The sequence below is a fragment of the Pinus tabuliformis genome, chromosome 5_2 (genome assembly GCF_031772625.1).
Source record: "Pinus tabuliformis cultivar Carrire ecotype Pingquan chromosome 5_2, CPIR1, whole genome shotgun sequence".
Taxonomy (NCBI): Eukaryota; Viridiplantae; Streptophyta; class Pinopsida; order Pinales; family Pinaceae; genus Pinus; species Pinus tabuliformis.
Window position 1 is genome coordinate 926,831,742 of NC_142306.1, and position 19,526 is coordinate 926,851,267.

The 19,526-nt window shown below is 38.2% G+C and overlaps 1 protein-coding gene across 1 annotated transcript; it reads left to right on the forward strand.

Annotated features, from left to right (window-relative positions):
- Nucleotides 1–15,472: 15,472 nt before the first annotated feature.
- Nucleotides 15,473–19,276, forward strand: LOC149162296 (uncharacterized). Its single transcript, XM_089435146.1, has 2 exons — nt 15,473–18,521; nt 18,667–19,276. The coding sequence occupies exons 1-2, from the start codon at nt 15,473–15,475 to the stop codon at nt 19,107–19,109; spliced, it is 3,492 nt and encodes a 1,163-aa protein (XP_089291272.1). The 3' UTR covers nt 19,110–19,276.
- Nucleotides 19,277–19,526: the final 250 nt, after the last annotated feature.

A 19,526-nucleotide genomic window follows, 5' to 3' on the forward strand; every position in this document is an offset into this window, starting at 1 on the left:
CTTCACTTCTCTCCGTGTTAAGAACATAGAGTTCAGCATAGAAAGAACATTGGAAATCAATCCATCCCTATCTACTTCCCAGCAGAAGGAGCTGTGTAGCCTACTAAGAAAACATCTAGCTGCCTTCGCCTGGAGTTATAAGGAGATGAAGGGAGTGCACACTTCAGTATGTACTCATCATATATACATCAGGGAATATTGTAAACTAGTCAGGCAGCCTCAAAGGAGGATGAATCCAGCACTTAAAGATATTGTTAAGGAAGAACTGCAGAAATTGCTTGATGTAGGATCATCTATCCCATCTATGATAGTGAATGGGTCTCTCCTTTGGTGCTAGTGCCAAAGAAAAATGGTAAGTGGAGAATCTGTGTTGACTATCAAGAATTGAACAAAGCCACTAAAAAGGACCATTTTCCTTTACCTTTCATAGATCAAGTGTTAGACAGTTTGGTAGGGAAAAAGTTTTTCTCCTTCCTAGATGGGTTTAGTGGGTACAATCAAATTCAAATCAGCTCGGAAGACCAAGATAAGACCACTTTCACTTTTCCTTGGGGTACTTTTTCATACCGGGTCCTTCCTTTTGGTTTTTGCAATGCTCCAACCACTTTCCAAAGAGTGATATTGAGTATATTTTCTGAACTAGTTCATGATGCAGTAGAAATATACATGGATGATTTTACTCCTTATGGTTCTGACTTTCAGGAAGATTTGTCTAACCTAGGAAAAGTTCTAGACAATTGTATTAAGATGAACCTGTCACTCATTCTAGAAAAATGTGAATTTTTGATGACTTAAGGGACCGTGCTAGGTCATGCAATATCTCAGCAAGGACTGCAGGTGGACCCCAACAAAATTGCCATCATCCAAAGGGTCCCACCTCCTCAAAAAGTGAGAGATGTCAGAAGTTTCCTAGTCTTAGTTGGATATTGCAGGGGATTCATTAAAGACTTCAGCAAGCTAGCGTCTCCTTTGTTTGGCCTTTTAGGTAAAGATGTTGAGTTCATATGGTCAGAAAACTGTCAAGAAGCCCTATATACCATGAAGAGCAAGTTAGTGACTGCCCCAATTCTTAGAGGCCCAAACTGGGCCCTACCTTTCCACTTTCACATAGATGCCTCAAACAAAGAAATAGGAGCAGCCTTAGGATAAATTGATGAAAAGTTACCTTATGCCATATACTTTATAAGCAAAAACTTGTCAAAGGTAGAGTTAAACTATACAGTGACTGAGAAGGAACTCCTAGCTGTCGTGCATTCCTTAAAAAAATTCAAACATTACATCACAGGCTATCAAACCTTTGTGCACACTGATCATGCTACAATTAGATATTTAATGAACAAACCAGATGTAAATGATCACATTATTTGATGGTTTATTTTGCTGCAGCAGTTTGATTTGACCATTATTGATAAGCCTGGTAAAGAAAATGTTGTTGTTGACTTTTTGTATAGAGTAAACTTGCTTGCAGGTGAAGAAGGAATGGTGGATGACCAAATGCTAGATGAACATCTGTTTGCTATATCAGTACTCTCTCCATGGTTTGCTGATATAGCAAACTACTTGGTTTCAGCACAATTCCCACCACACCTATCCTCAAAAGAGAAGAGCAAGATAGTAAGGAAAAGTGCCCATTTCACCTGGATTGGAGGCAGTCTCTTCAAACTTGGCCCAGATCAGATCTTGAGAAGATGTGTCAGGGAGGAAGAAGTCTTTGACATCCTCCTGAACTGTCATGACGAACCTTGTGGAGGTCATTTTGCAGCAAAAAGAACTGCCTTCAAGATATTGCAAGTAGGCTACTACTAGCCCACTCTTCATCAGGATGTAAGGAGACATACAAGCCAGTGTGATCAGTGTCAGGGGATGGGGAAACCTACTCCAAAGGATGATATGTCCATGCAACCTCAAGTGACCTTTGAGCCATTTGAGAAGTGGGGCATGGACATTGTGGGGCCTATCAGCCCTCCTTCAAAGCAGAAACAATACATCATTGTGTGCACCGACTACCTGACAAAGTGGGCAGAGACAAAAGCAATCAAAGCAGCGATAGAGGAGAAAGTAGCTGAGTTTTTGAGAGAAAATATATTCTACAAGTTCGAGTATCCGAGAGAGTTGGTCACAGATCAAGGCAGTTAGTTCACTTCCAACTTGATTGAAGACCTACTCACACATCATAAGATCAAGCACAGGACTTCCACCCCTTACAATCCACAAGCCAATGGGCAAGTGGAGGTCACTAATAGAGCATTGGAAGGGATCTTTACCAAGGTAGTGAGTAGCAGTAGAAAATACTGGGTGGACAAATTAGTTGAGGCCACTTAGACCTACAACACCGCATGGAAGACCACCATTGGATTCACACCCTATGAACTGGTCTATGGGAAGAAAGCATTGTTGTCAATAGAATTTGAGTTCAATACACTAAGGATGGTAGCTCAGCTAGACCTAGACCTCAGCCATGCACAGAAGGAGAGATTACTTCAGCTCAATGGATTGGATGAATACAGATTGCAAGCCCTTCTCCATACAGAGGTAGTTCAACTTCAGAGAAAGATATGCATGACAAAAATATCAAGGAGAAACAATTCCAAGAGGGAGATTGGGCACTACTCTATGATTCAAGATACAAAGATTTCAAAGGAAAGCTGAGGACAAGATGGCTAGGACCCTACACTGTGGAGAAATGCGATGACAATGGTTCAGTTCTGATTAGAACCATTGATGATGAAGCCATCCCCATGCTTGTTAATGGACATCGGTTGAAAGTCTACAAGAAACCCCTCTCCAAGCGAGAGTTTATTGAAGATTTGAATAAAATAGTGATGGTAGTGGAGCATGTCTTAGCTTCCACTTCACTCACTCATTGAAGAAAAGAAATCAAAAAATAAGGACTCAAGTGAAAACCTCCCTGAGGCACTTGAATCCCATCATTGGGTTGAAAACCTCTTCTGAGGCGGCCCAGTGATGTCAAAAAAAAGAAAAGAAAGAAAAAAGAATAAGATCCCTGGGTGAAAACCTCCCTTGGAGGTGCCCAAGATCAGCAATTAGGGTGAAAACCTCTCTGAGGCACCCTAGTTGTTTTCAAAAAAAAAAAAAAGAGAGAAAAAGGGAGAAAGAAAAATGATCTTTTTGTTGCATTGCAGGTTTGCAGGAGGACTACAGGAAGCAGAAGAAGGTGCCAAGGGGACCCTGACATTCATACCAGCACCCATCTCATCTTCTCCACACCTTCCTCCATCATTTTTGGCATTTCTTTCACCCCACTGTACCTCCTTTTCAAAAACTGTGTTTTCTACAGGAGGCTCCTGTAGGAATTACAGAGAGCCAGAAGTGGCTACAGAAGGCAGTTTGAGGGACAAAGAAGCTTCATGAAGAACCTATAAACCATCCTAAAATATTCAAAGCTCCTTGCCATCATTTCCAAGCTTGCATTACACCCCAAGCATCATTATTTTTTCTGCCCAAGAAAAACACAGAAAAACAGTTTTTCAGAAAAAGAAAAAAAATAAGAGGAGAAAAGGCACCATCAACTTCACCTAAAGCATACCTACTATCTCTCCATCTGTATCTACACTTCTGCCATCATTCTCGAGCTCCAAGCATGGGAAGAAGCTAAATTTTCAAGGGCAGAAGTAGCTACAGGAGCTCCTGTAGGAATTCCTGTAGCAGTTGATCCCCTGGAAATCCAGCACCAGCAGCAAGAGAGTGTACACATGAAGGTTGTAAAGGAACCTCAAGCTCAGCTCTAGCCAGAGAAGAACCTACACAAGCACACAACCACATATCAGCAAGCAGAGACAAGATGCATAAAGGGAAATGAAGGCATGCAATAGAGAAGCCACAACACCTCACAACAAATACACTTGGATCACAGGTAAGTAACTAAGTCACCCCTTTGTTTGCATTTGTGTAATTTGGAGTCATGCAAAAGCAATGAGATGGTTGAGATTGAATGAGGGAAAGGTGGCCAGTTAACTTGGCCACCTTCATTTAGTTGACTCCACTCATCCGAGATGTCACCCACACGTGCGCACAATCAACTCCAACACAAGGTGCCGAGGACAAGTAGTGGAGGAAGTGTGAACTTCGATGCAATAATGAGGGATGATTATGAGGAGGGGTCATGATGACCAAGTAAGTGGGGACCAGCAGTCCGAATATGTGTAACGTATACCTTTCTAGCTTAGCACTCATAACCGAAAATATCCATAAAGGGTAATAAACGCTCCTCCCCAAGCATTCTCACCACCTTTTCTTCATTCTCTCCTCATAACTCAGCCACAACAATCTCCTTGTGCCCCCACAGCCTCGTAACCACCATCCTCCATCGATTTCTTCCATATTATTTCTCTCCATGTTTTCTATAGGAGCACCTACAGGAAAACTACAGGAGCACTTACAGGAAATCTACAGGAGGAACAACGGGCTTCTACAGGAGGGGCAGTGAGTCGTTTTGAAGGGAGAAAACATGATTTTTAGCATGATTTTCAATCTGAAGAGGTAGGGTTCATGCATGCCCCCTGTTGAATATCAATACATGAAGGAAGTGATCTCAATTTGAGGATGAAATAAGTCTTTAGGGGAGAAGAAAATACATAAAAAAAAATTCTTGTTATTTAGAAAAAAAAAAAAAAAAAACACAGTCTCCTCTGTTTCTTTGCTTTTCTCAAAATTCTTTGTCTCCACCTCCATATTTGGTTCTCCAAAAGAGTATAGATAGTATGACAGGAGGGTTTATGAGAAAGGAGCCCACTAACTCCACCAGGCTCCATGCACATCCTCAAGTGGTGGACATATTCACAAGGGAAAACTAGATGAATTTCTTTGAGAAATTTCGAGGGTTTGATGATGAAATTGCCCAAGAGTTTTCTCTCTCTCTGGTCCCTCACACAAGAACTCATGCTACTATGACCATTAGAGGCCTCTCCATGGAGATAACCCCTGAATTCATTAGTAGGGTCACTACCCTTCCTCTTGGGCTGCCTTGGAGTAAAGATGAGAAACCAATTGGCCAGGCTGCCAAGAAGACATTTTTCCAAAACAATGAAACCTGTGTTGAAGATAAAAATGGCATTAGAAGGGATAGGATACCATATCCCTGGGATGAGGTTAGCTACCAAATAATCAAATACATTTCTTGTGAGGGGACGTACAACATTGTGTATGGATATCACTTTAGAATCCTCCAAGAATTAAGATATGGCATGGATACTCCAGCACCTCAAAAGCTCAGTATCCCTTACTTCCTCCTGCAATCCCTCATTGACTCCAACACCAAGGTACAAGAAGGAAATTCAGAGCAACTAGCTCACCATGGCTTAATCAAAATCCTAGCAGAGGAAGCCCTCCATACCTTTACACTCCCTATAGCATGGGAAGTTTTTTGAAACATGACAACTGAGGATGACATAAAGGCATTAACCTATGATGTCAGTCCTGCTGGTAATGAGGAGGAAGAACAGCAAGGGGGAGAAGGTGAATCCATTGGTGAAATAGCAGAACAAGAAAGGAAGGAGGAAGAAACTGAAATAGAGGAGGAGAGAGATGAAGAAATAGAGCAGGAAGAAACAGAAAAAGAGATAGAAGAAGGAGAAAAAGAGGCAGAGAAGGCAAAAAAATGAGAAGAGTCCCCTAAGACCTTGGAAAGTGAGGAAAAAATTGCCCTCATTGCCCTCAGTACACCAATTAAGCCAAAGCAAAAGAGGAAAAGATAGACCTCCATGTATTTCAGGGTAAGGAAGAGCACAAGAATTAGAACAGGAAAACCTCAGCCCTCTTCAAAAGTGCCAATTACCATTGAAGATTCACCCTCTGCCAAGGGGAAAGAATATCCTTCTAAGACACCTATCACATATGAAAGGGTGACTCTTAGATCTTCTACATGGAAGGAAAAGGCAGTACTACAGGACCCAAAACCAGACCTACAGGAGGCTCAGATAGTTCTGTAAGAGACACTGTCAAAACTACAAAAGACCCAAAAGCTGGAGAAAAGGATAGAAGGAAAACCACAGGTGAAGGAGGAAGCAACAGAGCTACAAGAACCTAACCCCCAACCTAGTCTTGCCTCCTATTACAATCTACTTGAGGGAGGTAGGATAATCCCACAGAAATTTTCAATTCCCCTATTTTTCAAATTGGAGAAAGAAAGAGTGAGAACACATAGGTGGATGCAGATAGCCAAATCCAAAGGAGTTGAGGATGTTGGCAATATGGAAAACAAACTCAGGGAAATGGGCAGAGATTTGAGTGCTCTCAGAGACAGGGAATCCATTACAAGAAGCCACCTTCAAACTGAAAATGAATTACTAAGGAGGCAGTTGCAAGAGAAAGAGATTCAGCTAGCATACATGACCAGCTTATCCATGGAAGCATTGCAATGCAGAACACCAGCCAAATCCTATGGCCTCTATCTAAAGGACCAATGGCTTCAATTCCAAATAAAGACTTTGGCACAAAGAGGCACAATGCCTTTCCAAGATTACAGACAGTTCATGGATTTGTGTGACCAAAGCACCTCAAAGGATAAAGCAAAGATGGAAGAATTCTACCTACACAACATGGCCCTCACAAACATGAATGTGTGGGACCCCAATGCCAAGCTAGGGGACCTGCAATTAATGGCCATGGCCTCATGGATGAACCATGAAGAATTGAGGGCAGCAGAAATAAAAAGATTGATGATCAAGGAGCAGAATGAGCCACTAATGATAAGAGTTGAGCCATCAGATCCTATGGCACTCATCATCACACACAACCTGCTTCCCAATGACCCTCAGATTGCCCCTAAATATCTCACCAATCAAGCACAAGACATTGCACACTTTGAATATATACAAAGGCTACTTGGGGATGACTGTGTGCATGCATGCATGAGAATATGGAACACCTTACCACATAGTTTGCAGATCAGGGAATATAATTCCCCCATGAGGCTGAAGGAGGCATTGAAAAGAGTGCCAATGTACAAATGCTCCATGCAGAGGCTAAAGGTCAACTAGATTAACCTCAAATTGAGTCCCCCACTACTGTTAGGCAGAAGAGAAGAAGAAGAGGAGGAGATGTGGAAGGACATAGATAGGAAGGAAGGATTCTATGGAAAACAAGAACATACCACATCAGAAGCCTAGAATGCTAGGGAGGCCACCAGGGCCATAAAAGATGAGGAGATTGACTAGGTTGCTCAGAGGATGAGCAACACCATCGGTAGGGGGTGATGATGAGCCTCATAAGTGGGTAATTATATGGGCTCATTTTACCTCCTAACCTAGTCAAATCAACCATTCTCTTAGCTTATTGTATGATTTTCTGATTATATGTATGCTTATAGAGTGAGTTGAGTTAGTTATTATGCCATGTGGTCTAACATGTATTTAATGCAGATTATTGATGGATTTCGAGGTCAAAGTCAAGGATCCAATGGACAAATGGCAGCAATAACTCGAAGTTAACAGAGGAGAGGACTTATACGAGGGAATCCCCCTCATTTATTACTCCTCACTTCGAATTCCCCTTCATTCAGCTCGGAGTACAAGTAGTTGAATCATGCACTAGAAGGCAGTGGAGCAAGTGGAGGATGACTGATGATTATCTCGAGTTTTGGGAGCCAAGCCTCCCTGATTTTAAGGAAGCTATTGGTAGCTTCATTTGTATAAGTAGACAGGCCTAGGGCCTCACTAGGGTTAGATTTTTTGCTTATGTAAACTCTGCTCAAATTTCGAGCTTATTATTTTGTGACAGTTTCATGTAACCTTGCTATTGTTTTGATAATAAGATGGAATCCTTTTTGAGCTAGCACTAATTTTCCTCAGAGGGTTGAAACTTTTGGGTTAGGGCCTAATCCAAGCAGCCATTCTCCTCTTTACTTTTATTTCTATGCTTTTCTTCAATTTGTAGATTAGTTTGCTCTTAGATGTATTTTTCTTATGGTTAAGAATAGGTTGCTTTTGATGATTTAGTAGTTTGCTTCCATTTGTGCTTTCTATAGAAGGTTAAGCAGTGATAAAAAAATATTCAAAAGGCTAGCAACAGTGCCTTGGCCTCCCTTCCTCCCTCTGGGACCATGATTTGAGGCAAAGACTCTCTTGCTGCCCCAAAAACACAGATTTTCCTCATTCATAGGACTTCTACTATTTGTAGCTCTTTAGTAAATTAATAGTCTAGTTTTGCTTTACTTTAGATCTTCTTCATCATGCTCACTTCGTGATTTGCAATAGTCTCCTTTAATGCTTTCCTTTCCTACAACATAGCTCAACATTTCCTTTTATATATCATAGTTTAGACCTTTCTATGCAAAACTCTGTTTTTCCCAAATGCACTCATTTCACTTATTGCTTGATTTCCTTGGTTGACTGTCAGTTTCTATGCAGCAGATCTCTTCCAGTAGTAAGCTAGCTTACCAGAAATCACACCCTCCATCTGATCCATACCCTATAGGTCTCCCAAATCTCACCTCAATTCTGCCCTAGTTTCCTTCATTTTTTCCATAGAACTTCTTCCTCTCTCCTTGAGCAAACCCAATCCTCTTTCTCTCTCCTCTTGACTCATGGTAGACCTTAGGCACCCTAACACCTCATTCTAACCTTCATCCACCTTTTCCACCCACTTTCACACCCTAAAAATAGTGGAAATTGCTCTCGCCCTCCTCCTGTAGGCCTCCTGTAGTTTCCCTATTTTCCTCCTGTAGATTTCCTGTGTCCTCCTGTAGTTTTTCCTATAGGCTTTCTTTTGAAGGCCGAGTGTGGGAAAAGCCTCCAAAAATCCACTTGAGACCTCCTAGGACCCATCCACATCATCCTACATCCTCTCAAGCTCCAAAACCTCCCTTCAATGCCACCTATTCGCTGCCACACTCACACACAATAAATTACATGCATGTCAAATTCACATAAAAATACATAAAATCCAAAAATATGTTTTTTGCTTATTTAATTCCAGAAATAGCATGGTTAGATGTTTTTTACTTTCTTTAGTAGGTAATGGCATTCCTTTCATGGTTTTCATAGTGTTTTTTGCAAAAGTAGAATTAGCTGGTTAACTAGGGTTTACTAGGTTTTGCTTTACATTCGAGTGTTTCTCCTTTCTGCAGTTAGAATAGCCTCTGTAGAGTAATATTTCTTCCTTTCATCACACATAGATCTTCTTCCGAAATTCATAGAAGTTTGCTTGAGCTCCTAGTGATCTTGCACCGTTTGACCAACTGACAACCTGCAGTGAGAACTAGTACTTGCGCATACAACACCGACGCTTCCAAGCTTGTTACGAACTACCGCATTGATAAGAGTAAAGTAGGTAGCCCAGGAGTTGTAGCATTATTGCTGCAATACTAGTGCTCACCAATAACACTAATCCAAAGTTTTGTCTTTTCTCAACTGGAAATTTGATGGTACAATGCTTGGTGAGATTGTAAATTTTCATGGTTTAACTTGTGTTTGAACACATAAATGGATTCAATACCTTGAAACTTTTGGGGCACTTGGATTTGTGGAATACAAAACTCAATCCTATAATTCCAATAAACCCCAATTAGATTTTGGACAAAATAGACCAGAAAATATGCCTAGAAACATGCAAAAAAATAGAATAGTTAGACTACACAAAATGAATATTCTAAAATCTACTAACTTTATTTCCAAATTGTTTATTCTAATTTGTTTATTCTTTCATATATTTATATTTTTATTAAATTACTTCAATTAAAAAAAGATTTTTTACTCAATTTTCTAAGTTAAAATATTAAAAAAATAAAATACTTCGAAGTTAAAGCATGCTTACTTATTAAGTATTTTAGGTTAAAATATTATAAAATCAATACTACAAATTTATAATAAAATCTATTATGTATTTATTAATTAATTGCCTACTTTTTTTATAATATTTTGAATTTTTAGGGTGTGGTGGGAGGGGGAGGGATTCTTCTAAATCCTGAAGGAAATTATGGAAATTTTTTTATGGGGACTTGGTAGGAAAAAAAATAATCAAATAGAGATGTATGGACTTTACTTGAGGCTATTAATAGCCCAAAAGAGTGGTATCAAATACATAACTATTTGGGAGACTCCTTCCTAATTATCATTCGACTTCTAAGAGCCAATACACCTCCAAAAGATAATATGCTAAGCTTATTGTTCGATCGTATTAGAGATATCCTTTGCTCCTTTTCTAGTGCCCCCTCTTTCCATATTCTTCAAATTCTCAATAGTGAACCTGATATTCTCACCAATAAGGCTTGCCTCTTAGAAAAGGGGTGATAAAAAATTAATGGTATTGTTGGTCAAGTTGTCATCACCTAAATGAAGCTCATGATCAATCTTTGTAACCCCAATCTCTACATGTGCCTTTATCCATTTATAGATCCACTGTCAAAATCCTTTTCTCATTTGAACAACCCTAAATTATCTCCTTTCCCCTCATTTCTATCTCCATGTATGATCATTAGGCATATTGATGATATGATCCCGCTTGCAATGATAATTTGGCTAGTCTCGTACTAGCCCAATGTGGCACCTCATGAGGATCAATTGCATGAAAACCTGTTGCATTTATTGGCACCAACGCCGCCCCTTTATATCCTTCAACTAAATCCTTTGGTATCTCTCTCCATCATCTTTATCAGTGTGCCTCATTCATGTGGACTGAGGAATATTAGATGGGAATGTAATGCATAGTTCATGGCATATGAGGAAGATGTTTTCTCAATTAGTTGGGGGATGATTACTTCACCTTGGGACCATAGCTTAAGTGATGCGAACTTGTAGAATCACATGGGATTATCTATTGGTAGAGAGATTAAATTAAGGAGAGGCAACTTTGTTCTCTCCATTCTGTGTGAGAGGGGATGGTTATGGTATAGCCACCCTCTAAATTTTAATCAAATGGAAGTTTTGTTAGCAAGGTTGTTGTGTAGTTGGGGAAAATAAAAGCTCTTTGATGAGCTTTGGGTTGCTAATTAGGTCCTCTGTCACTGGGAAATTTGTTAAGGAGTCAAGCATCATTGTAGTTAGGAAGTTTGGCGTCTTGCTCTCTTGGGCCTAGAGGTAATTGTGTCGATTCTCTGGTTAATTAGTTTAGTGTGCACTAGGGAGCATTTTATCTGACTAGAGTTCAGAACCTTGCATCTTGGAATGAACTGTATTTTCCTCTTCTGTTTCCCCTTTCCTTTTCGGTTTCTAGTCCCTAAATTGGCAATTAGGCTATATGGCCGAACATCTCTGAGCGTAGGAAAAGAAACTAGAGGTTCCATTGCTACTTCATTTTCAATAGGTCCTTCTTCTTTCTTCTAGCTTCAGTCTCAGCAAGACCTACTCATGGATTCAAGTTCAAAATCAAACTCAAATGCGCCAATCATATGAAAACATTACATGAAGGCAGATGAAGCAATGAACACTGAAATTTATGATTTACAAGTCATATTGTATCAACAACAAGCCTATGATTGCACCACATTGGAATTAGTTGAAGTTCAACAACAATGAATTACACACTTGGAGGATGAGGTTGAAGCTCTGCGTAGAATAATTATGGATCTGCAACACAAGAATAATCGATCGATGAGCCCAATAGGGGAACCTCCTCGAGTCATAAGCCTCAATTTCCCTACAGATAGTGCTGATTAAGAATCTATGTAATGAATGGTGTTAAATGTGTATTGCTTATGTTTCATTTTTGTCGAATATATACTTTTAGGATAATAAAGTACTATCAAGGTTGGGGAATTTTGATGTATTCTGGGTGAGGGTAGATCGCTGCAATTTGACAATCCAGAAGCCCATGAGAAGAACAACATTGTAACTCTCCCAAATATTTTCCATGGTCGGGCATGGATTTAATATACAAGTACTCATTTATGTGATATATATATATATATATATATATATATATTAGGAATTTAAATTTATTGATAATTTTTTTTTGGTGTAAGTTTGATAACAATGAGGCTACACCATGGTCGTGTCCAAGAATAACACCTGAATAGGGCGGGGAATTGAACCAATGACTTAATATGTAGGAGTGCCTTAACAGTGCACCTGATCATCGTCTATCCAAGATCCCATGGACAAATTTATTGATAATTCTTATAAAATAATAATTTTCCTATTATTTTTCAATGAGAGTGGGAAACAATAAGAAATACTTAACAAGTATTTCATGTTATTCCCTCCATTCCCATCCCCACCCTCATGAAGGTGGGGAGATTAAGAACCAAAGATAACAAGTATTTCCCAATATTTCCACCCACCGCCATGAAGATTCGGGTGGAGGGAAATACTTAATAATAAGTGTTTCCCATGATCCCCCATCCCCATTAACACGAAACAATGAGAAATACTTAATAATAATTATTTCATTATTTCCTACTCTTTTCACTCTCATAAAATAATGAAAAATAGTTTTAGTTTTTTGTTCTTGCTATTGAAAATGGTGATTTGAACCATTGTTTCTAATTCTAAAATGTGAAAAAACAACAATATCAATAGATACTTAAGAAGAAATCCATCTCTATTATATAGATTAAGCACCTTAAGTTTATCTAGAGATCAAGTTTCCCTTCTTATCTTTACCATCACCTTTAAATTTATTGTCACCCTTCTTATCACTATACCCTCCCCTTTTTGTTTTCTCCACCATCCTAGTTCACCCCATTATCATCCTTTGTTTTCAGTTAGTTTGGGAGGTGGTGTGTTGTGGGTAGAAACTTAATAAAGTATCTAAAACTGCAAATCAATGTGATTTTTATTGAAATGTTATATATATATATATATATATATATATATATATATATATATATATATAATGAAACATTGGGAAAGGAATCATTAATACAATTGTTTTTTTCAATATGACCTTATGATTGAAAGTTGTTTTTATGCACACATAGGGGCATCTCCACATCTACTTGGATGATTTATTAAAGATTTGCAGAATTATTTGATGCAAATATGATGAGAATTAAATGTGAGTTCTACAATTATTATACTAAATTTAAAATGAAAACATTTTAGAGATAACATTTGGATAATGTAGTATCAATTAAGATTCTACATTACACAAAATGTGATTTCTGTCTTTAGTGGGAAAAATGGTAGCAAACAACTATGATACAAGTGAAAGAAATGATAAAAGCATTCCAATCAATGTATAATACCATGCTACATTTATGAAATAACTTCATATACAAGGGATACTTTATGGAAGTATTATATTCATAAATCTTAGAGCATAAAAGAACAATTTGGCTTTCACATCTTCATCAAGTAGTTTGTCTAGACAGATAACTCAGTGAAAACATATTCCGTCCGAGAAGAATGGAGGCTTACTAACCATGAATGGAGCCTTTCCAACCATGAAATAAAGTAGGATAACACTAGCTAACTAGGTATTGATTTCACAACCTTGGTGTAGCGATCTCAATATACCACCTAAAAGCATAGTTTTCACATAATTTTTTTACTCTCATCATTGTATTCTTTTCATGTTCAGTAATGGGTAGCCAAAATTATGACAAATCTTGTAAACCCTTTTCACTCCATTATGTCATTACGCTTCAAATTCTTCAATGATCATCCCCAACAACCACTAGTCTCTACTTAGCCCACACGAAAAAAGCAAGATAAAATTGAACTTAAAATATTACATGGAAAAATTATCCAAAAAAAGTCAATTTTAATCTCGATAATCCTTCTACAATATTGATCTTTTAATTTCATTTTTTCAAATTTCAAAAAAGATATGGAAAAAATATCAAGTATTTTACCATGATACCAAAAAATTATTACACAATTACATAAATAAACTTTTAAACTCCACAACTAACTTTAATTTCAACCATAATGTTGCGTAAATTTTAGAAGTGTTATGTATTTTATATACACAAGTTGAAAGATTTAATCCACTTATACATGATGCATTCTAAAATCCTAAATATCCTTACTCATAAGTTATTCTATTCAACAACTTAAAGGAATTGTTCCTATTGTCATTTATTTGTGCAATTTGTTAAAAGTAAAATTGAATTGATACCATTACTTAATGGAATGAAAAGTCTAAAGTAGATGAAGATAGCTAGGTTGCTGCACATTCAGAAACCAATTACATAACATGAGTGGTTCTTATTGTTATTTCTTTGTGCAATTTGCTAAAAATAAAATTGAATTGATACCATTACTTAATGGAATGAAGTGTAGATGAAGATAACTAGGTTGTTATACATTCACAAATCCATTATTTATAGGACAAATGTATAAGTTAATTTATTTTTTAAACAAGTATAATTGTATAAATGAAATGATTTCTGAATATTAATAAGCATCGATTCAAATAAGTATCTAAATATTAAGTATATTTTACATAGTTAAGATTTTCTTTTAATTAATTAAATTATATTTTTATTTTATTAATTATAAAAAAGAATTAATTAATATTGAATTCTGTTTTTTTATTAATGGAAATAGCAGACAATTCTAAATTAATTTAATATTGAATTTCTGGTTTTTTATTACATTAGAATTATGAGTTAGAATTATGGGTAACAACATGATCATTGTGTTATATTTTTAATACAAAATCTATATTTACAACTTTTTTATTAACTATTTAATGAGCTTTTATTTTAATCATAGCTCTACAATAAAATTAGCACACCTTCATTATATCATCCTAGAAATCTTTGGCCAAAAGACTTCTAATATTAGTAGATAGGTTTTCTTTGTTCATATTTTACAATTTCTATTGGTGTCAGTGCACTAATTGCATTTATCAAATTTTTAATGTATATTGTCTAAATCTTTTATGTTTTGAAGTATTTGGTTGGAATTATGTTTTGAAGTGTTTAATTGGAATTAAAGAACATATTTTAGTATGATAATTTTTTATTATTATTTAAAATTTATTTTTAAATAGATCCAATAAAACACTCAATTTGTCTAGAATTCATAAATCAAACTTGCAGCAATTCAAAACAAACTTGACTAAGGAACTCCGAAAACATAGCACAGTCATGGCCGTATATTTTGGAAATATATGTTTTATATGTCTCTTTATTGGGCATAACGTCAAGTTGTCCATTGAATATTAATGTGCTTTCAACACACACGGTAAACACATGAATAAATGAATTTTATATTTTAAAGCAAACGACCAGCAGTTCGTCATTTCACCAAAACCAAAAATAACAGCGTCCGGGTAGACAAGATGGACGACTTGCGGTCAATAAAGAAAAATCCGCAAAAAAAATTGAGTTCATACCATATATTAGTATTAGTTATAGTTAGTTGAAATGGACGATATGAGTTAAACACACTGGGTTAAGTTAACAGCACTTGAGTCAACAAGAAAACGAAAATCCACCAAAATCCTTATGACTCCTTATGCCCTTACGAAGGAATTTCACAAATGTAGTTGATATCCACAATTGCCCAAACCCTCTGAAATATTTTTGTAATTCCTTCATTTTATCGATCGCCCATCTGAGGAGCCGATGGCACCTTCCACGGATTTCATCCTCATCACCTCCACACTCATGCTCATCTTTGTTTCTGCAAACGCCCATCTTCTTCATCATCATCATGAGAAAAGTCGTGAGCGACTGCAGGTCGATATAGAAGCCCTGCAAGCATTCAAAACCTCCCTCACATATGATCCTTCTCACGCCTTGGCCAACTGGGATTTTACTGCCAATCATGTCTGCAATTGGACTGGTGTCACCTGCCACCCTCACAAACTCCGCGTATCTGCCCTAAATCTCTACAACATGAGCCTGCAAGGGACTATACCTCCACATTTGGGCAATATCTCCTTTCTTGGCGTGTTGAACCTCACTTTGAACAGTTTCTCTGGCATAATCCCAAACGAATTGGGCAAGCTGCGTCGCTTAAAACGTCTGTTCCTCAATGAGAATCACTTGATTTCGTCCATTCCAGAGGCTTTGAAAGATTGCACATCTCTCAGGCTGCTTAACCTGTCCTTCAATAATTTGACAGGGACTATTCCGAGTGGTCTCGGCCAATTGCAAAACCTGCGAAATCTTTCACTGTACGGTAACGGATTGACTGGGAAAGTGCCCGAATCCTTGGGAAATTGTTCTGCGCTGGAATTTCTGAGTTTAACAAATAACTTCCTTAGCGGGACTATCCCTTCTCAGCTTGGCATGCTTGCTAGAATTAAAATTCTGTCTCTTGCAGAAAACCAGCTCAGTGGAGGAATCCCGCCTTCACTGCTTAATTGCACGGAGTTACGCGAATTATATTTGTATGATAACAGGCTTACTGGAGAAATCCCGTGGGAGATAGGGACCAGGCTCTCTAAAATTGAAAATCTACATCTTGGAGAAAGCCAGCTCAGTGGAGGAATCCCGCCTTCACTGCTTAATTGCACGGAGTTACGCGCATTATATGTGGATCACAACAGGCTTACTGGAGAAATCCCGTGGGAGATAGGGACCAGGCTCTCTAAAATTGAAACTCTTCATGGAAACCAGCTCAGTGGAGGAATCCCGCCTTCACTGCTTAATTGCACGGAGTTACGCCACTTATATTTGCTTGACAACAGGCTTACTGGAGAAATCCCGTGGGAGATAGGTACAAAGCTCTCAAATTTAGAGGTTCTGCTGCTCTGGGGAAACGAATTAAACGGTACCATTCCGAAATCTTTAGGAAATTGCTCTCAGCTTTTATGGCTCGAACTCTCTCAAAATTTCTTAATGGGAGGCATACCTCAGGAATTTGGAAAGCTCCGTCTTCTACAGGATCTGAAACTTTCTGATAATCATTTGTATAGTGAGGAATCCATTTCCATCTTTGGAGCACTTTCAAACTGCACCAATCTGCAAAAACTCTCTCTTGGCATCAATGATCTTAAGGGCGACTTGCCTGGAAGCATAGGCCGTCTTTCTCAAAATCTGCTTTATCTCGATTTGAATGGGAATCGTTTCACTGGTAAGATACCCCAGGAGATGAGCAACCTCACTGGATTGATCGAGTTAGATCTAGACGACAATTTGCTCTCTGGAGGCCTTCCTTCTACACTTGGAAGGCTTTCTGCCCTTCAGCTGCTGCACCTCGGCAGGAATAACTTGGAAGGTAATATACCCTATCAATTCAGTCAATTGAAAGCTCTGTATAAAGTGAACCTTTCTCAAAACGCCTTTTCTGGAGAAATTCATCATGTTTTTGCAAGTTTGCAGCAGCTAAGAATATTAGATCTCAGCTATAACAAGTTCAGTGGTAATATACCGGATAATGATATAGGGAATTGTTCCAATCTCGAGCTTCTGGACCTCAGTTACAACCAGCTAAGCGGCGTGATGCCATCCAAAGTGGCTAGCCTTCATAACCTACAGTTCTACATTAATGTCTCACATAATGCGCTCACAGGAAGGGTGCCTGCCGAACTGGGAGGAATGCAAATGGTTCTCGCAATTGATCTCTCTGACAATAATTTTTCAGGGAGCATACCCAGCCAATTAGTGAATTGTGCTGGACTTGACTACCTTAATCTTTCTCACAATTCATTGGAAGGCACGATTCCGACATCAATCGATCAAGTTGCAGGACTTCAAGATTTGGATCTCTCTTTCAATAAGCTTTCCGGTCCCCTGCCTAGCTCTATAGAGAAATTACAGAAGCTTACGCATTTAAACTTGTCATACAATAACTTCACAGGAGAAGTACCATCCTCTGGAGCTTTCAGAAAACTGAATTTTACATCATTCTTAGGAAACACTGGACTCTGTGGCAGATGGATAGAGTTACCTCATTGTAAATTGACGACAAGGCACCATCATGATTCCAAAAGAAGGGTAGTTATCTTGGCCACTTCGGTTGGCTTAACTTTGCTATTGGTATTTTGCGTAGCCTTCATGGTTTTGATATATTTTCGTAGCAGAAAGTCTGCATTGTTGGAAATTATTTCAGCGAGATTAGGGAGGATGCTGAGGAGCCAACTCCGTGAGACGAAGATTGTAAGTGAGGAAGAGTTGAACAGAGCAACTAATGGTTTCAGCCCGGATAACCTAGTGGGGCGTGGCGGCCATGGGTCAGTGTATAAGGGCGTATTAGACAACGCCACAATCGTTGCTGTCAAAGTTATAGAGTCTGCCACATCAGGAGATGCATACAAGAGACTGATAAAAGAATGCAAGACGTTGGGAAGAGTCCGCCATCGGAATCTGGTGAGAATGGTGGGCGTATGCTCAAGTTTGCAGGTCAAATCTTTGATTATGGAGTTCATGTCGCAGGGAAACCTGGATAAGCATTTGCATTGTAGGGAAAATAATTGCAGGTTGGATCTGAAAAGACGGCTGAGCATTCTCAAGGACGTGGCCCATGGAATGGCATACCTTCACCATCACTGTTCTCCGGCCATTGTTCATTGTGATCTGAAACCTTCCAACGTTTTACTGGATGATACAATGACGGCTCATGTTGGAGATTTCGGTATTTCACACCTCATGAACGATTCAACAGCAGCAGCAGCCTCAGGGGACACCTCCAGTCATGTGATCGGGTCTGTTGGTTACATTGCACCAGGTAAACACTGATACACTAGATTGATTGAGCAATGTTGTATATGGGAAATATTTGAGTCAGTGATAAAGGTTTTATATATAAATGCTGATATGGGATTATATGTGAGTCACTAATAAAGGTTTTATATATATAAAATTGGTTACAGAATATGGTACAGGAGGCCGCCCGTCCATGAAAGGGGACGTATACAGCTACGGCATCTTGGTACTGGAAATGATAACGGGAAAGAAGCCCACAGATGCAGTGTTATCAGAAGAAGAGCAATCGTTGCAGAGTTGGGTGGGCGATGCATTCCCGGACAGATTGTTGGAGGTGATTGACACGACTTTGGTGGAGGAGATTAGAATGGAAGAAGAGGATGAAGAACATGAATCACATGACGTAAGTGAATTTATGGGGCATGGAATTGTTGTGCTGTTGTCGAAGATCGGTGTGATGTGCAGCAAAGGGGATCCTCATGAACGACCGACTCTTCGAGAGGTTGAGGCATCGCTAGAGCAGCTGGTAGCCAAAATCCATAAGAATTCAGAAAATGAGTTGAACCGCGTTGGACAGGTGACGGAGGAAGCCATTTCTGAATCTGATTAGGGCTTGTTGTGGAAGAAAATGATTAGTGGTCAGCACATATATTTGGAGGAAAATGATTAGCTTAGATTAGATGAATAGTTCTGCATTTTCTTTTGTTGTAAGTGTGATTATAGGTTTTTAGAAGTAGTTAAATCCAGACATATTTTCTAGTTAATTAATCTCTTATATTCTTATGTGGTGAAGAGATTTGTTAGGTTAATTAATAATGTAATTAAAATATTTTTCTATCTTAAAATAACATATATTATTATTTAATTAACATAAACGTGTTTATGTAATCAAAATAAAATTTCTATTTTAAAATAATCTATATTATTATTTAATTAATATAAATGTGTTTTTTAATTTTTTAATTCAATATGATCAATATTTTAATCGATTTTTTCCTATATGAAATCTTCTTTTAATATAGGAAAA

Coding starts and splice junctions, on each gene's coding strand:
- LOC149162296 (XM_089435146.1), top strand. CDS start 15,473: ATGGCACCTTCCACGGATTTCATCCTCATCACCTCCACACTCATGCTC. Junction 18,522..18,666: donor TGTTGGTTACATTGCACCAG/GTAAACACTGAT, acceptor AATTGGTTACAG/AATATGGTACAGGAGGCCGC.